Source organism: Camarhynchus parvulus, chromosome 1 (assembly GCF_901933205.1).
Source record: "Camarhynchus parvulus chromosome 1, STF_HiC, whole genome shotgun sequence".
NCBI lineage: Eukaryota > Metazoa > Chordata > Aves > Passeriformes > Thraupidae > Camarhynchus > Camarhynchus parvulus.
Window position 1 is genome coordinate 99,969,202 of NC_044571.1, and position 16,983 is coordinate 99,986,184.

Here is a 16,983-nt window from a genome sequence, read left to right on the forward strand (position 1 = left end):
ATCTGTATCTCCATCCTGATAGAGAGGCACGGCTTCTCCCTCTGCTCTGGTGCCACTGACCCCTCCTGGAATGTGTCTCCTGGTTGAATCCTGCTAAGCTGTTAGGGGCAGCCCTTGGCAAACATGAAAACATGTTCTCAGCTCCATGTTTTAATTGGTGCCTGGAGGAAAGCAGGAAGTCCCCATTGCTATCCAAAACAGCAACACGAGGGCACAGGGAGAGGGCACAGGATCAAGGGCTGAGGACTTCAAGGGCTGGCTGGGACAGGCCTCTTGTCCCTGTGCAGGATAGAGGACTGGGGATATAGCACCAGACCAAGGGTTGGGGACACAAGGCAGAATGGAGGGCTGGGGACACAGCATATGGTGGGGGGTTGGGGACATCGAAGGCTGGGGACAAAGGGCAGGATCAATGCTGAGGTGGCCCCAGGCTTTTGGCAATTGGGGCGTGAACACGCAAGCAGAATCATCCTGAGTTCAAGGGCATCCCCTCCAATGGGTCCCTCCCGTCCCCTTCCAGGTCCTACATCTACCAGAGGCGCTGGGTGAAGCTTGACACTGACTACCTCCGCTATTTTGACAGTGAAAAGGTGGGTGGAGAAGATGGCTCTGGGGGTTTGGGATGAGAAGGTGGCAGAGGAGCTGCCCCAGCAGGGCCACCTCCCTCTGGCCATCTCAGCTTGGAGACGTGGCTGTACCAAGCAAGGGTCAGTGTCCCAGGGAGCAGCCACAGCTGGGTGCTGGGGATGAGGCTCAGAGTCTCCTGGACACTGGAGCTGGAGCATTGGGAACCTGGGGCACTGACAGCCCCGTTTGACACAGACATGAGCAGCGTGTCTCCCACTCCCTGACCCAGGATACCTACTCCAAGCGGCTCATCCCCGTCTCCTCCATCTCCCGCGTCTCCAGTGTTGGGGACCAGAAATTTGAGGTTGTCACCAACAACCGCAACTTTGTGTTCCGGGCTGAGAATGATGGTGAGCGACAGTGACAGGGGTCCCTGTTCCCCAGCTCCTCTCCCTTCCCAGCCCAAGGGATGAGTCCCATTGGCTCCTGGGCTCAGGCTGATCCTGACACGTCTCGCCTTTGGCCCCACAGCAGACCGCAACGAGTGGATACGGACCCTGCAGCAGATTGCAGAGGAGCGGAAGAGCAAAGTTGCAGTGAGGACATCGATGTCCTTAGCCACTGACAGTGCCACTGAGCTAGCTGATAAGAGTGGCTTCCTGGAGCTGCGGGGCTTTAAGCACAAGCTCTTTGTGGTGGTGGCTGGGGACAAAGTGTTCCTTTACAAGAATGCAGAGGTGGGTTGCTGGGGGGGCTGGGGCACTATGGAGAACCCTGATGCCCCTTCCCTTTGCACTGCCAGCCTGAGCAGAGCAGCAGTGAGCCAGGGCACCCAGGCCTGCCACCATCCCTCAAATAGGGACAGCTCAGAAGCCACAGGGTGCTGCCCTCTGAGCCCTCCCTCTCTGCTGGCTCTGAGCCTTGGAATCTCCCAGGAGCATGACACCCACTGTAGCTCTTCCAGTCTGTGGTGCTCTAGGTACACCCAGGATGAGAGCTGGGCAGTGAAGAACCCCCAGCTCCCAGGCACTGGATCCCATCATCCATCCCCCCCTCATCCCTTGCCCACCCTCCCCCACCAGGACTATCGGCTGGGGATTGGCATCACCTACATTGAGATGAATGTGGGGAACGTCAAGGAGGTGGATCGCCGGGGCTTTGACCTCACCACACCATACAGGATCTTCAGGTGAGCCCAGGGTAGGGAGGGGGTGCTGAGGGTGCTGCCCACCCCGAGCCATGGTATATCTCACCCCCATCCCTCCTGGCAGCTTCTCTGCTGACTCGGAGCAGGAGAAGGAGGAGTGGGTGGAGGCCATGCAGCAGTCCATCACTGAGGCACTCTCCAACTCGGAGGTGGCCGAGAGGATCTGGGCGGTGGAGTCCAACCGTTTCTGTGCCGACTGCGGCTCCCCCAAACCCGACTGGGCCTCCATCAACCTCTGTGTTGTCATCTGCAAGAGATGTGCAGGTACCCATATCCAGTGGGCACAAATGGGGATCCCTGGGGACACCCAGACCCTTCCCACCCCAAAATGGGTCCCTAATGCCTCATCTCACTGGCAGGGGAACACCGGGGATTGGGCCCTGGCATCACCAAAGTCCGGAGCTTGAAGATGGATAGGAGGGTGTGGACTGAGGAGCTGATCGAGGTAGTGGCACAGTCCCAAAAAGCCCTTTTGGGGGGCAACATCCCATTCCTTCTGCATTATGGAGCTGTGGGCTGGGGGGTGCTGGAGCACGGCAGGGCTCTTCCAGGCTGATTCCAGGCCCTTGAGGGGACACCATGGTGTGGCTTAGCTGGGGAGAGGGCCCCAGAAGCCTTTCATTCTGTCCTTGTAGACCCTTGGCAGCCAGCTCAGCACGCCGCTAGGGACAAGCGGCACTTGTATGAGAGACAGACAGACGGTGTCTCTTTGTCCGTGGGTGGGTGGCTGTGGAGCGGCTGTGGGGCCGTGGCTGTGGGACGGGAGTAGGCCCAGGGGCAGAGCACTCCCCCGAAGCGCTATGGCCGCCGGCGCGGAGGAATGTGCCGGCGCAGCCAGGGCCGGGGATGGGTGGGCGGGCACAGCTGGGATTCGTTTCAAGACCTAACCTGGCAGCCATTTCCCGCCGGCAGAGCCGGCAGAGCCTGGCTGACTCCGTTCTTCCCATCCATCCTGCTCAGAGCCTGCATTCCTGCTCGGCGTCCCACCCGCGCAGCCCCCGCCTCCAGCACTGCCTGCTCCCCGAGCTCCCAAACGCTTCCAGCTGCTCCTGCGGCTGCTCCCTTTCCCCTCCCCTCTCTGGGAACCCTGCCTGAAACCGCTCCAGCATCCCCAGGGCTCCGGCTCGCACCGCCCCTTCTGCCCTCTCGCATGCACCCTTTCCAGCTGCTGGAAAGTGCCCCGTGGGTACTGGGGAGATGTGTATCTCCTGATAAATCTCCTAATGGCATTGCTCACCTGTGGGTAGCGGGATGGCAAGGGGCCACCAAAAGCGCTTTGAATCTGTCCCCGTGGGTACGGAGCACCACCCCACCTCCCACAGCTGGGTGCTGCTTTCCAGATGTGCTTTTCCGGGGCAGGAAGGGGAGCTGGCGGCTGTGGATGCTGCGTGCCTGCAGTGGGTGGGTGGGTGCACCTGCACCCTGCCCAGCCCCACGGCCCACTCCCCTACACGACCCATGCTCTTCCTGCACCCCACTGTTCCTCGGGGCAGCACCCTGCCCCCCAGCAAAGCCCCCCCACATGCCCCAGCAGTGTGGCCACGTTGGCGTCTCCTTGTCATTGTTTCCACAGCTCTTCCAGCGGTTTGGCAACATAATGGCCAACCAGTTTTGGGCTGCAAATGTGCCTCCCAGTGAGGCCATCAGCCCCACCAGCGGCAGCCAGGAGAGGAGGCGCTTCCTTATCGCCAAATACCGGGAGGGCAAGTACCGTCACTACCACCCACTCTTCGGCAACCAGGAGGAGCTCGACAGGGTCAGTTCCCCCAGGGATGGTCACCCACTTGGGGGTTCTGCGTGAGCTGGGGTCCTGAGGCTCTTTGGGGAGTGAAGTCTGTGTCCAAGCAGACTGCCCACCATACCTCCCTGCCCGTATCCCCCCAGCCCCCATTGCACACCCTGTGTCCTCACTGTGCATCCCAAGCCAAAGTCTGGGGTCTCCAGCAAGGATGAGCCAGCTGTGGGGACAGGGTAACATCTCTGCCGTGGGGTATAACCAGCTTCATGTCCAGGCTGGAGAGCCTTGTCTGAGATGGGATCTCCCTACTGCAGCCAGGCAGCCCCAGGGTTTATCTCTCCCTGGCTTGGAAATTGTTTTGGGTTCAAGCTCTGGGCTGGATGGGGCTTAGGGGAGCTGGTGCTGTGGGCACACCCCACTTGAGGCAGCTTGACATCCCTCCCCAGGAGTACCTGGCCGGCACTCCCAATCACCGCCCATGGCACTCATTCCCAGCACTGGCTGTTGGCAGCATGCCAGACTACAGCGGTCACACAAGGAATATGACACATGGAATGCCATCCTGGCACTCTGGCTGCTGACCTTCGCCTCCTGCTCTGCCATGGCTTTGCCCCTGCCGTGGCTTCTGCAGTGTTTTTACAGGCGGTGGGGGTACATGGGGGGCCCAGCCAGCCGAGGGAATTCGCATGTGGGCTTGTTTGTTTTCCTACTCTGCCTTGGCCGGCCCGCCCCGCTGCCGTATGACTTCACCCCGGCTCCTTAAGGGAGGGATTCACTGCCGGCTCCAAACTTTTTCTCCCAGTTTGAGCCTCCTTTGTTCTGACCAGGCGGCTGGGAGGCGGCCGGGGGTCCGGCAGCTCGCTGAACTCTCCCGGCTCCTTTTGCCGGGGGCGTCCTCCTCCTCCTCCTCGGTGGGAGCCATCAGCTTCACACGGGCTTCCTGGCTCTGCTGCAGGCTCTGTGTGCGGCCGTCACCACCAGTGACCTGGCAGAGACGCAGGCTCTGCTCTTCTGTGGGGCATCGGTGACCTGTGACACCGGGGACCCCCAGTGCCCAACGCCCCTGGCCCTGGCTGAGAGGAGCGGGCAGCGGCTGCAGATGGAGTTCCTGCTGCACAACAAAACCTCAGGTAAGGACTGACCCCCTTGAAGCTCCGCCGTGAGCTCACACCCACTGACAACATTCCTGGAGTTGCTGCTGGGCTGTTCTGGGGGACACAGCTGTGCTTTGAGCTGGTCCCAGCTCTGTGTCCTGCCCAGCAGCTTCCTGGCAGGAGGCTCTCCCATCTGCTGCCACTGTCGAGGGTCTGTGTACCCCATGAGAGGGAAGAGAGGCTTTGGGGAACCCCTGCACCCCTGGGGGCTCAATCCCAGCTGGGAACAGAGGTCTGGAGCCCAGCTGGGGATGCAGGCTGGTGTTGCAGGTACCAGAAGGGATAGGAGAGAGTATTCCCATCCTGGCGTGTTGTGGGCATTCCAGGCAAGGGACATTCCTCTGTCAGATGTGCAGCCCCACCTCCAACACGTCCCTAGGGCAGGAGGGCTGACCCCCTAATGACCAGTCCCATTCTGCTGGCTGTGCACCCCGGCCCCTGAACTTGACTCCAGGAGGGCTGACAGCTCCCATGGGATCTGCACCCTAATACAGGTGTTGGGCAAGTGGGCAGGAACACTTGGGTGGGTGGAACAGAGCTGTGGGGGGCTGGCCAGTACCTGTCAGAGCTGTCACCTCCCCCCTTGCGTCGGCAGCCAAGTCTGTCCTGTGTTCCTGCGGAAGTTGGAATTTGCCCAGGTCTGGGGCTGGCCCAGCTATTCCTGATGTGTCAGCACTAAAGGTGTCTGGGAGAGCTCTGGGGCCTCCCAGGCCACCCCAGCGAGCCAGAGAAATCCAGAGCTTGGGCTCACATTGTTCCCATCCAGTCCTAGCTCAATGCTTAAGGAGCATTGAGGAGTCCTCCTCTGGGGAGGGCTCAGGATGTGGAATGAGTCCCAGGCAGCCCTGCATTTGGATACCAGCACTGTTCCTTGCACCCCAGCTGTGCTGTGGTGGGAGCTCGGGGTGCAGCCTGTGAGATGCTCTGTGTGCTGAGATGGGGCAAACCCAGCTGCCTGGTGGGGCTGGGCGAGGAGGGCAGCTCCCTGTGACAGACTGATCTCCCTGCTTGCAGAGCCGCCGCGCCTGGAGATGGTGTGCAGTGAGGAGAAGCCCTACTCTGTACCCCTGCCCTCCATCACCCACAATGGCTTCCTCTACAAGACCCCCTCCATGGTCAAGCCCATCAGTGAGCGCAAGGGCCCAGAAGGTACATGTGTGAGACAGGGAAAAGGGAGCTGGGAGATTGATAGGGGAAATTGCACCCTCCCCTGTTCTCTCAGGCATTGAGATGGTGGTGGGGAAGTGCAGCACTACTCTGTAGCCTTGGTTTGATGGGTGGTCACATCAGATGGGCACCCAGCGGTGCTCAGGCTGGTTTGGTGGGTGCCATGGGGCGGGCCAGAGCTCAGGGAGGCTGCTCAGTGCTCTCCTGTGCCGTGCAGAGTTCAGCAGGCGGTGGTGCACGCTGCAGGATGGCATGCTCAGCTACTATGAGAACGACCGTAACACTGTACCCAATGGCGAGATCAGGGTGGAGGAGATTGTCTGCCTGGTGAACAACCCACTCCATGCCCATGGGTAAGGCTGCATTCCCTGGAGCACCCCAACAGCCCCTCTGTTCCTGCATGGCCTGTCACGGCTGCAGTGGCCCCCATGAGGGGTGTCACCAGGGGACTGTAGTCCCCAGCCCCACCAATGGCCCCTGAATCTATGGCTTTGCAATGATTCTGTGTAAATAGTTTGCAGCCCCTTTGGAGCATCTTTCCAGTACTTATGTAACACCTTTGCAGCCTCTTTGCAGCTGCTTTGTCATCCCTTTGGAACCCCAGTCCAACTCCTTTGTAACCATTTTGTGGCCTCTGTGCAGTCCCTATGTCTTCTGTTGGAATGTGTCTGGCATCATGGGGATGCTGGAGTGCCCGGGGCCATGGTGGGGGGATCCCACATTAGATCAGCCATTGTCAGAGCCATCAGCAGCCATGCAGCAGAATGCTCCCACCCCTGGAACACCCTTATCGCCCACCCAGCTCTATCCCACTCCTGTGGCTCCCCTTTTCCTCCCTCCTGAAGGATCGAGAGCACGTTTGAGGTGTACACGGAGGCAGATCGACTCTACCTCTTTGGGCTGGAGAGCCCTGCCTCTGCTCGAGAGTGGCTCAAGTCTATTGCCAAGGTGGGATGCAGGGGACTGGGGTGGCCCTGGGTGCTGGTGGCAGCTGGACACAGTGATGCTGATGGATTCCTCTCCTCCCTGGCTCAGTCCTTTGTCCACCCCTGTGCCGAGGAGCTGCTAGCACTAGACTTTGAGCGGCTTGGCCGTCTGCATTACAAAGGGGGTCTCACCCTGGAGCGTGCCCAGGAGGGCTGGTTTGCCCTGGTTGGCTCCACTCTCCATGTCTGCTCAGAGGATGGCCGTCGGCAGGAGCCTCTCCAGCTGCGCAAGCTGCAGGAGCTCTGTGAGTACCCCAGCCCTGCTGGCAGGACCCCCTGGCTGGGGGCAGGGCGTGTCCTCCAAATCCTGCTCTAGGATACACCTAGCTTTTGGTAGGAGGCTGGTGGATATCACTCCTGTGGAGCTCAGGGTCCCTTGAAAGGGAGGGAATGCAGCTGCTCTTTTTCCTCTCCATCCTCTTCCCCCTCTCCATCCTCTTCCCCGTCTCTGCTTGTCCCATTTGGACTGGAGCTGGACCTGTTGGCAGAGCCTCCCACAGCATGTGGGTCAAGGGGAGCTGTGGCACCCCATGTTCCCATAGGTGATGGGCTTCCTGCCTTCCTTTCCAGCCATCCAGGGGGACCACGAGGTTCTGGTGTTGGTGGAGAGGCGGAGGTAAGAAGGTGGGGGAAAAGCCCCACCCTCCCAGCCAAATACCCCTCCTTGTTCTGGCGTGTCTTTACCCTCCCTGGCATGACTATAGACCCCCAAAACTGAGTTGGGCTCACCTGCAGGCCCCCAGGGCCAGCCTTCCTGGGGGTTGCAGACATGCAGTGGGGTGTGGGGGGAGCCCCCTGCTGAGCCTAGGCGTGCTGGCAGGACGCTGTACATCCAAGGGGAGCGGAAGCTAGATTTCCTGGGCTGGGTCCATGCCATCCAGAAGGCTGCGAGCAGCTCGGGAGACACCTTGTCGGAGCAGCAGCTGACGGAGTCGGACGTCCCACTGCTGGTGGACCGCTGCATCGACTACATCACTCAGTGCGGTATGGATCAAGTCCTGGCATGCTGGCAGGGACCAGAGCGTGGCAGTCAGGTCACCCCACTGCTGTGGTGTGGCAGGCTGAGAACCCTACATGCTTGTGATACGTGATTCCCTCTCTCCCTGAATATCCAGCTCTGTGGGAGGGCTCCATCTCTAGCAGGGCTTTGTCTCCAGTCACAGGAGCACCTGCAGGGTGGGGTACTCTGTAACACCTGGCAGTGTTTGATGGTGGGCTGGGAGTGGGGTCTGTCTCCTGCAGAGGGGTCTCATTCTCTCTGGCTCCATCACAGGGCTGACATCTGAGGGAATCTACCGCAAGAGCGGACAGAACTCCAAGACCACCAGCCTGCTAGAAGTGCTGCAGCGGGATGCACGCTGTGTCCGCCTGAAAGAGGGCGAGCACCATGTGGATGATGTTGCCAACACCCTCAAACGCTTCTTCCGTGACCTTGGGGATGGGCTCTTCACTCGGCGGTGGGCCCCAAACTGGCTGTGGGCAACAGGTGAGCCCTGGGGGCTGCTTGGGGGTGGCAGAGGAGGGGTGTGGGCCAGCCAGATCTGTGCAGCCAATTTGTCCCCTTCATGGGTTGGAGGAACATGTCTGGGCTCCACATGTTACCCTGTGCTGGGGTCTCAGGTGGTGGGTGGGGAGTGGAGTGTGTTCATGCTGCCCCTGTACAGACTCATGCTCTGGCAAGGGTGGGGCTGAGCCAGGGGAGACAGCCAGATCCCCCTTCCCTTCTGGATCTGCTCACTGGACACTTGGGATAGATGCACTCAGCAGAAAAACAGACACAAGCTGTGGTGCCATGGAGCTGGGATGCTCTGGTTTCAGAGAGCCGGGATGCTCCAGCCTTTTGATGCTCCAGCTCTGTGGAACTGGGATGCTCTGGCCCCATGATGCGGGGATGCTCCAGTCCCAGTATGCTGAGGTGCTCTGTTCCCATGAATCTGGGGTGATCTAGCCCTGCAGAGCTGGAATGCTGTAGTCCCATGGCCTCACAGGTCTGGGATGATTCAGCCCCATAAAGCAGGTGTGCTATCACCCCATGGACCTGGCATTCTCCAGGCCTAGGATGCTCCGGCACCTTGGAACTGGCATGTTCCAGCCCCATGGAGCTGAGATGCTCCTTCCCCATTCAGCTAGGGTGCTCCAGCCCCATGGAGCTGGGACAGTCTGGCCACATGGAACTGGAGTGCTTTGGCTCCATGATGCTGGGATGCTCCAGCCCCATGATGCTGGGTTACTCTGGTCCCATAATTCTGGGATGCTTCAGCTCCGGCATGCTCTGGCTCTGCAGACCTGGGATGTTCTCTGACCTCGTGGATTTGGGATGCTCCATCCTCAAGATGGGACAGGAGAGGGAAAGTGAAGTGTGTAGAGGGGATAGTGTGTCCCTGAGCCCTAATCTCCACTTTGTGCTCCTCCGTGTTCATTCTCTCCCTCTGGCAGCGCTGGAGGATGAGGGGGCAAAGGTTGGCGAGTACCGGCAGCTCTTGGCTGCCCTCCCTCCGGTGAACCGGGCCACTCTGAAGGCGCTCATCAATCACCTCTTCCGGTATGGCATCAACCCCCTGGGCATCAGCCTCTCCACTGTGGGGTCCTTGGTGGCTCTGGGGTGTGGGAGAGCCCTTATCCTTTCGCTCATGTCCCCAGCAAGGAAAGGAGAGGAGTTTGGGGCCAAGCTATACCTGATGCCATGCATCGTGTCCTCCATGGGGGTTGAAGGGTGGGGTCCAGGGAGGGCTCTGGGGCAGGAATCTTGACAGAGTTTCCCACAGGGTCCAGTGCTTCTCTGGGGAGAACCAGATGAACACACACAACCTGGCCATTGTCTTTGGGCCCACACTCTTCCAGACGGACGGGAAGGACTACAAGGCAGGACGTGTGGTGGAGGACCTCATCAGTCACTACGTGGAGATCTTTAACGTATGTTCACCCCTGGGTCCCAATGTGTGGGCATTCACAGGGAATGGAGAGCTGGAAGGAAGAGGAAGTCAGGTCTGTTCTGTCTGTAGACATCTTGCTTTGGAGACAAGGGGAGAGAGGACTATGTCTTTTCAAACCTTGGAAAGCAGAAGCCTGGAGCCAGAATGGTCTGGTCAGCCATGATGGCTTCTCTTCCCTGGCAGGTCAATGACCAAGAGATGAAGAAGCAGCAGGATGAAATCACAGCCATCATGAAGATGCGGGAGGCATCGTCCAGCGGAACACAGGTGGGTCCTGGACATGGGGACATCTTCTCCTGGAGCCCTCAGTGTCTACTGTAGTATCTCTTGGACATGCCCTGGGCAAGAGATGTCCACACTGGTGGGGGGATTTCACCCACACAGCTGCATGTTGAAACTCTTTACTGTTGCTCTCCAGCAAGCTGGGGACTTCATCTGTACTGTCTACCTGGAGGAGAAGAAGACAGAGACAGAGCAGCATGTCAAGGTGAGTGGTTGGGCAGAGGATGCAGAGGGGACAGGGGTCCCATTGTTGTATGCCCAAGCCTCTGTGGAGGGATGGAGACTCAATCTGAGCTGGGTGTCTGTGGTGTGGGGATGGAAGGCCCTGGGCACTGACTGATGGAGGCTTGCCCCCTCCCTCTCAGATCCCAGCCACAATGACGGCTGAGGAGCTCACCTTTGAGATCCTGGACCGGCGGAAAATTGTCATGAAGGAGAAGGACTACTGGAGCTGCTTTGAAGTGAATGAGAGGGAAGAGGCAGGTTGGTGCAGGGGCATGAGAGTGGTGATGAGGAGTAGAGAGATGGAGATGGAGCCGGGGATGATGTTAGAGGTGGAGATGGGGATGCAGTGGGGATGAGGATGAAAAAGATGATGGACATGGTGGTGCAGATGGAGTAAGGATAGGTATGGGGATAGAGATGCAGATGGAGATGGGAATGGATATGGGGACGGGTATGCAAAGTGTCCCCTTGTGATTGCACCATGGAGCAGTCTGGGATGGGCTCCAGGTGCCCAGGGGAGGACAGTTGCTTACCTCATCCAGCTTGCACATGGCCGAGTACTGCAGATGGGCTGAAATTTGGACCAGGGCGTCTGTCTGTATCCTTAGGAGTTCAAGTGCCTTTGAAGCTTTGATGGGGGGAGGTGTCCAAGTTCTCTGGCCACCAAAGTGAGCAGCCCTCTGTTGGCCATAGGCAGCAGCAAGGGAGAGATCAGCAGAAACAGGATGAGAGCCTGGTCCTGTCTGCTGGTGCCTTGAGGTCCTGCTGCCAGTGGGTGGGGGTCAATCTTTTCTAGGTAACAAGTGGCAAGAGGAAATGGCCTCAAGTTATGCCAGGGGAGGTTTAGGCTGGATATTTGAGAAAATTCCTTCAACTAAAGAGTTGTCCAGCCCTGCCACAGGCTACCCAGGGCAGTGGTGGAATCTCCCTGGAGAAATTGACAAGTCCTGTAGGTGTGGCACTTGGGGACATAGTTGAGTGTCAAGACCATGTCAGACCCTCAGGGCAGAAGTGTGACACTTTCTGGGTGGGAGCTGGCCCTGGGTGCACTTCCTGAGACCTGACTGTCCCCTGACTTACAGAGCGGCCCTTGCATTACTCGGAGAAAGTTCTGCCCATCCTGCACTGCCTGGGCACAGAGAGTTACCTGGTGGTGAAGAAGCAGATGTCCATGGAGCACATGCTCATCTACCTTGGTGAGAGGCAGGGGCCATGGTCTGGGATGGTAAGGGATGGGATGGGATGAGGATTGAACACTGATGGGGATGCAGAGTGGAGAGGAGGGGATGGAGAAGGTGTTGGGAATGGGGAAGAGGATGGTATGAGATCTAAGTAGGCACCAGCTCAGTTAGCATGTGACTTGGAGTCCCCTGATACGGTGTCATGGCCAAATGCTGTGCCCAGAGCAGTAGGGAAGCTGCTCCTGCCTGCCCTGCCTGGCCTGGGAGTTGAGGGGCAATGCCAGGACTCTGCAGCAGCTGGAGGGCTGCTGTTACAGGGGGTGAGGGTCTGGCTGTGCCCTCCTTGGGGAGCCTGTTCCCTCTGGAGGGCTGGAGCCGCTCAGGCATGTGCCTCCAGCCAGCAGAGTGGGTGACTGCAAGCATGGCATGATGAAATTCCGGGAGGAGAGGAACCTGCTGGGGCTTGGGCTGAGCACTGGCTTCCATGATCGCTACTTCATCCTCAACCGCTCCTGGCTGCGCCTCTACAAAGAAGTGCGGGTGAGCCCTGCCTCCTTCTCCTTCTCCTTCTCCTTCTCCTTCTCCTTCTCCTTCTCCTTCTCCTTCTCCTTCTCCTTCTCCTTCTCCTTCTCCTTCTCCTTCTCCTTCTCCTTCTCCTTCTCCTTCTCCTTCTCCTTCTCCTTCTCCTTCTCCTTCTCCTTCTCCTTCTCCTTCTCCTTCTCCTTCTCCTTCTCCTTCTCCTTCTCCTTCTCCTTCTCCTTCTCCTTCTCCTTCTCCTTCTCCTTCTCCTTCTCCTTCTCCTTCTCCTTCTCCTTCTCCTTCTCCTTTCTTCCCCTTCCCCTTCCCCTTGCCTTTCCCTGCCCTTCCCTGCCCTGCCCTGCCACACTGTGACTTTCTGGGGATTCCCTGAGGACACAGGACTCCTGTGGGCTGACATTGCTCAGGCAGTGCAGGCAGCAGTGTGGTTGCCATGGCACAGGCAGCTCAGGCAGCCATGGGCAGTGTGGGCAGTGCCAGAACTGGCCCCTGGAGTGCTGTCACCCAGACCTGGAGCAGATCCCAGAGCTCCTGGTCAGTGCCAGGGCTGAGGGGGGACATGCTGGCACACTGGCTGTGCAGTGACAGCCCCTCTGTGCCCCCAGTTCCTGGTTGCCCTGATGTGACACTCCATTAGCACTCCATCCCTATGCCCTGCCCGTGGGCACAGGAGGGCTGCAGGGAGGGGTCCCCCACCTCTGTTAACCCTTTTCCTCTGTTGAACAGAGCCTGAGGCAGCGGAGCCCCCCCTTGGAGAGCGTGAGTAGGGAGGGGAATGGGGGGCTCAGCTGGGCTGCAGGGGCTCCCATGCCCTCTGCCCTTACAAGTCTGCCCAGGGTTGACCTCAGATCTGATCCAGGGTCAGTCCCAAATCCAATCCTGCAGCACACATGTGCCAATCACTGGAACTGTCCCTGGTGCTACCAGCTCTCCCCATTTGGCCCTTCTGGCTTGTGGGTCCCGCTGTCCTTCACTCCAGGCAGCCAGAGCTGGGTCTGGGGAAGGGACCAGAGAGGAGAGGGATGGGCTGAGCTTCCCCATCCCGCAGGCATTGGATCGGGCTCTTGTAAGTCAAACACTGCTTGCATGTGAACGTGGATGGAGGGTCCCCAGTGTGGCACCTGCTTCTGCATCATGGCAAGGCACAGCAAGCCCTGGAAGGATCCTCATGCTGTGCCACAATGGCAGTGGGACACTTAGGAATGTGCTCTGGGCAGAGTGGATCCAGATCCACCACTGCCGTGGCTGTGGCCATGATGCTGAGGAGGGGTATGAGGTGGGATCCCATGGGAAGTGTCTATTGCCAGACTCTCATTGAGACCCTGTCACAATGTGCAAGTGCTGGTCCCAGCTCAGAAGGCAACTGGCACTGCCTAGGGGGGACAGGCCACCTGTGTCCCTTTCCTGCTACCTGTGGCCCTTGCCATGGGTGACAGACACATGCTCTGCTCCATGCTGGGCTTCACCCTCCTCCCTGTCACCGCATCACTACAGCTTTTCCTCCCTGCTGGGGGTGAACCCTATCCCAGCAACGGTGGGGACTGTGCTGGGCGGGGATAGGTCTGGCAGCCACCAACCCAGTGTTGGTGCCCTGTTCCCCCAGAGTCACAAGCCAGAGAAGGAGTGGCCTGTCCGAAACCTGAAGGTCTACCTGGGCGTTAAAAAGAAGCTCCGACCCCCGACGTGGTGAGCAGCAAAGGGGTGGCCTGTGGTGCCGAAGGATGAGGATAGCGGTGGAGATGGGGACAGGGAAAAGGACAGGGACAGTTTTGACTAGTGGACCCGTCCCCTGCTGGCCAGGCCTCCTGCCACCAGGTGTCAGAGCAGCCCTGTAGCTCGCTTCTGCAGCCCGGTCCAACCAGCAGGGACTGAGCTGTCCCCAGCACTGTCCCCAGCCCTGTATTCGGCGCTGTCCCTGCCCTGTCTTTGTCCCGAGCCCTGTTCCTGGCCCTGTCCCGGGGTGTGTTTGTGCGACTGAGGGGATTTGCAGAACTGGGGGAGGGTTTGTGGGGCTGGAGTGGGCAGTTGCAGGGACAGTGGGGGGTTTGCAGAGATGGGGTTGGAAGGGATGAGAGGGGTTTGCTGGGGTACTTGGCCAGCAGAGGACAGCTGTGTGGGATGTTGGGATTCATGTTTTCACTCCTCTCTTCCAGCTGGGGTTTTACAGTATTCTACGAAAACGAGAAGCATGAGAAGCAGCAATGGTGAGGGAAGGTGACATGGCATACTAAAGTTCTCCCTGGGACAGACAGACACATGGCAGCTCTCTGAAGCCTTTGCCATAGCAGGGGTAGATGGGGAATCATAGAAATCATGAAACGATTTGGATGGGAAATGACCTTGAGAATCATCCAGTGGCACCCTCCTGACCTTGGCAGGGACACTAGATGTGTGGAGACAGCCTGGCTGAGCACTCCTGGCCCCATACAGGTTCCCCCTGAGGAACCCCTGCAGCTGTCCCCTTCAGTCCCCTGGGGTCTCATGCAGAGCAGCAGCTGAGCTCTCTGGAGCAGGCAGGTGTCCCTGGAGTGGGCAGAGGGGACACCCTACTTGCCTTTGGCTGCTGACACTGTTTCCACAGGTACCTGTGCTGTGACACCCAGGCCGACCTGCGGGAGTGGTTTGCCACCTTCCTTCAGGTGCAGGTAGGGAGTGGGCTGGATGATCCCTCCCTGTAACAGCGGGGCACCCCGTGGGGGACAGCAGAAACCCTTTGGGGTATCCAAGCATCCCTAAACACCAGCGCCCCAGGGCAGAAGAGAGCTCCTGGGGCGGGTGAGTGCCTGGTGTCCCTGACTGTCCCCTCTGCCTGCAGAACGGGGGTGCCCTGTGGCCCTCGGAGCGTCCCAGGGCGCGGGTGGTTGCGGCCGCAGCAGGATGCCAGGTTGGGTAACATCTCCCTCATCCCGCTGCGGGGCAATGAGAGCGAGATGAGGAACAGTGTGGCTGCTTTTGCTACTGACCCTCTAACTGTGAGTGATCTGGGGGCACTGGATGCTCCTCCACGCAGGGCTGCATCCCCCCTGCATCACATGATGGGTGGGTCCTGGTCTTCTAACCTGGGTGGGGGATATCCTGGCTCCCACTCCTGCTCCCATTCCTTATGTACTGCATCATCTCCAGTGATGGAGCTGGGGGGGCAAGCTGATCCTTTGGGGACTGCTGGAGTCTCCTGGGTCCAGGGGGTCCCAAATCATGTGATGCAAAAAGAAGGGATGCTGCCATGCTCCTGATTTTTCCTCTAACAGGGTTGGGTTTTCTGTCCTGGTCACAGATCACCTCCCCATCCTGCTGTCTTGTCTGTCTGCAACAGCTGTCCTGCCTGGGGGCTGTCACCCATCGAGTGTCCCTCAACCATGCGGGTGCTGGACTCTTGCCCAGCCACGAGGCTGGTGGTGGGACAGAAATGATCCCACTGCCTCCAAGCCCATGGCTTGGGCCCTCGTTGCTGTTATAAACCAGGGGACAGGGCTGTGCCAGGGAAATCCCCCACCAGCATCAGTTGGGCATCACCCAGTGAGTGCTCAGGGATGCCCCAAGGGCAGAGAGCAGCATCTTTGCTGCCCTGGAACTCCTGCACAGGCTTAGGTTTATAACAGAGGGCAGTGGGGAAGGCTCCAGGGGCTTTGCTGTGGGCTGTGCTTCACAGTGTGCTTGTGGTGGGGTGGTCTGGTGCAGGGGACCAGCACACCAGGGCTCCCAGGGGACAGTGGGTGAGTGTCCCCCACCACGGGGCCAGCATGGGAGGAGGTTCTGGGACTGCAGTGACCCTGGGGCGACCACAGTTTCTCTTGCTGGGCATTTTCCCTGTGTCCCCCTGGGTGCCATGCTGCCAGTGATGCGCAGACACGGAGGAGGAGGAGGCTGAGGATGAAAGGTGATCTGTCTGCCCTTTGTCCCTAGCTTCTGCGGAACGTCTGAGCTGGAAAACTGACATGCCAGTGAGTTTCCCCCTGCCTGCTTGCCCTGTCCTGATCTGATGACAGTGGGAGTCAAGAGCTCTGTCTGTCCTATTGCCATCCTGCCTTGGGGACATGGCACGTGTCCCCAAAGGTGAAAAGGGGTTGGAAGTGCCTGCTCTGTCCCCTCACCGACACTTTGCTCTCCACTTGTGCCACAGGTTCATCTCCAAGTGGGGCCACCCTCGAGGTCTCGTGCCAGCCCCATACTCGGGCACCTGCCAGGGTCCTGTTGCCTCCAGAGCCTCCACTGGGCCTTCTCACCTTCCACTGTGGGGACCACAGGCAGCCAGGAGGGCAGATGGCAGCGAGGCCACCCCCTACCCCAGCAGAGCTGGGCTTGGGAGACATTGCCAGACAGCCCACAGGATGTCAGCCCTGACTCTGTGCCCCAGCTGCCTTTGGCCACCGCTTCTTTTCCCAGCTCCGGGAGGAGAAGCAGAGCCTGGCTGGGAGCTGCAGTCGAGGGCATTTATGTTTCGTCTTCCATCCCCTATTTTTAAGTCTTTCTCCTCTGAAATGATAAGGCTGGTGGGAGCTGCCCTTCCTGTGGGATGCTGCACTGGCCCTTCTCATGGGATGCATGCCTGGCCCCAGGCACTGCCATCATCCTACTCCCATCACTCCTGGGGAAGGGTCCCCTCTGTGCTGGGTAGGGCAGGATGACAAGAGCCTCAGTATTCACCCAACACTGGGAAGGGGTGCCCCTGGGCTCTGTCCTCTATCCATCACGATGGAGATGGCAGGAGCAGCCCCTGCGTCCCACTGCCACCTCTTGACAATATTAAAGGTCTTAAGAAACAAAGTGGGAGTGTTCAGGTCTCTGCCAGCCACACGGGGCAGGGGGGGACACCAAGAGCTGGAAGTGCAGAGGGACAGTCCTGGATGCACCTGCTGGGTGGTTGCCAGAGAATGGGTGCCATGGGGAAGGCAGTGAGCTGCCCTTTTGGGGACAGAGCAGTGGCACCCCACTCCAACAGTCCTCTGCTGTGACTGCTGAGCCTTGCCAGTGCCAGAGTTGGTGTCTGTGCTGGACTGCCACTGTAC

At 59.2% G+C, this 16,983-nt stretch overlaps 1 protein-coding gene across 1 annotated transcript in view; it reads left to right on the forward strand.

Moving 5' to 3' along the window:
• The window catches only part of ARAP1 (ArfGAP with RhoGAP domain, ankyrin repeat and PH domain 1), a 36,345-nt gene extending 19,613 nt beyond the window's left edge, over positions 1-16,732 (forward strand). The window contains 30 exon segments of the mRNA XM_030955635.1: positions 521-590; positions 857-977; positions 1,099-1,304; positions 1,650-1,756; positions 1,839-2,038; positions 2,134-2,219; positions 3,348-3,530; positions 4,468-4,642; positions 5,681-5,815; positions 6,051-6,186; positions 6,679-6,781; positions 6,869-7,064; positions 7,390-7,435; positions 7,640-7,803; positions 8,093-8,305; positions 9,256-9,361; positions 9,585-9,732; positions 9,936-10,019; positions 10,171-10,239; positions 10,400-10,517; positions 11,342-11,455; positions 11,838-11,980; positions 12,704-12,736; positions 13,581-13,663; positions 14,131-14,181; positions 14,559-14,622; positions 14,793-14,834; positions 14,836-14,949; positions 15,881-15,918; positions 16,098-16,732. Of these exon segments, the coding sequence (XP_030811495.1) occupies positions 521-590; positions 857-977; positions 1,099-1,304; positions 1,650-1,756; positions 1,839-2,038; positions 2,134-2,219; positions 3,348-3,530; positions 4,468-4,642; positions 5,681-5,815; positions 6,051-6,186; positions 6,679-6,781; positions 6,869-7,064; positions 7,390-7,435; positions 7,640-7,803; positions 8,093-8,305; positions 9,256-9,361; positions 9,585-9,732; positions 9,936-10,019; positions 10,171-10,239; positions 10,400-10,517; positions 11,342-11,455; positions 11,838-11,980; positions 12,704-12,736; positions 13,581-13,663; positions 14,131-14,181; positions 14,559-14,622; positions 14,793-14,834; positions 14,836-14,949; positions 15,881-15,898 (3,328 nt within the window). The 3' untranslated portion in view covers positions 15,899-15,918; positions 16,098-16,732.
• The last annotated feature ends 251 nt before the right edge of the window (positions 16,733-16,983 follow it).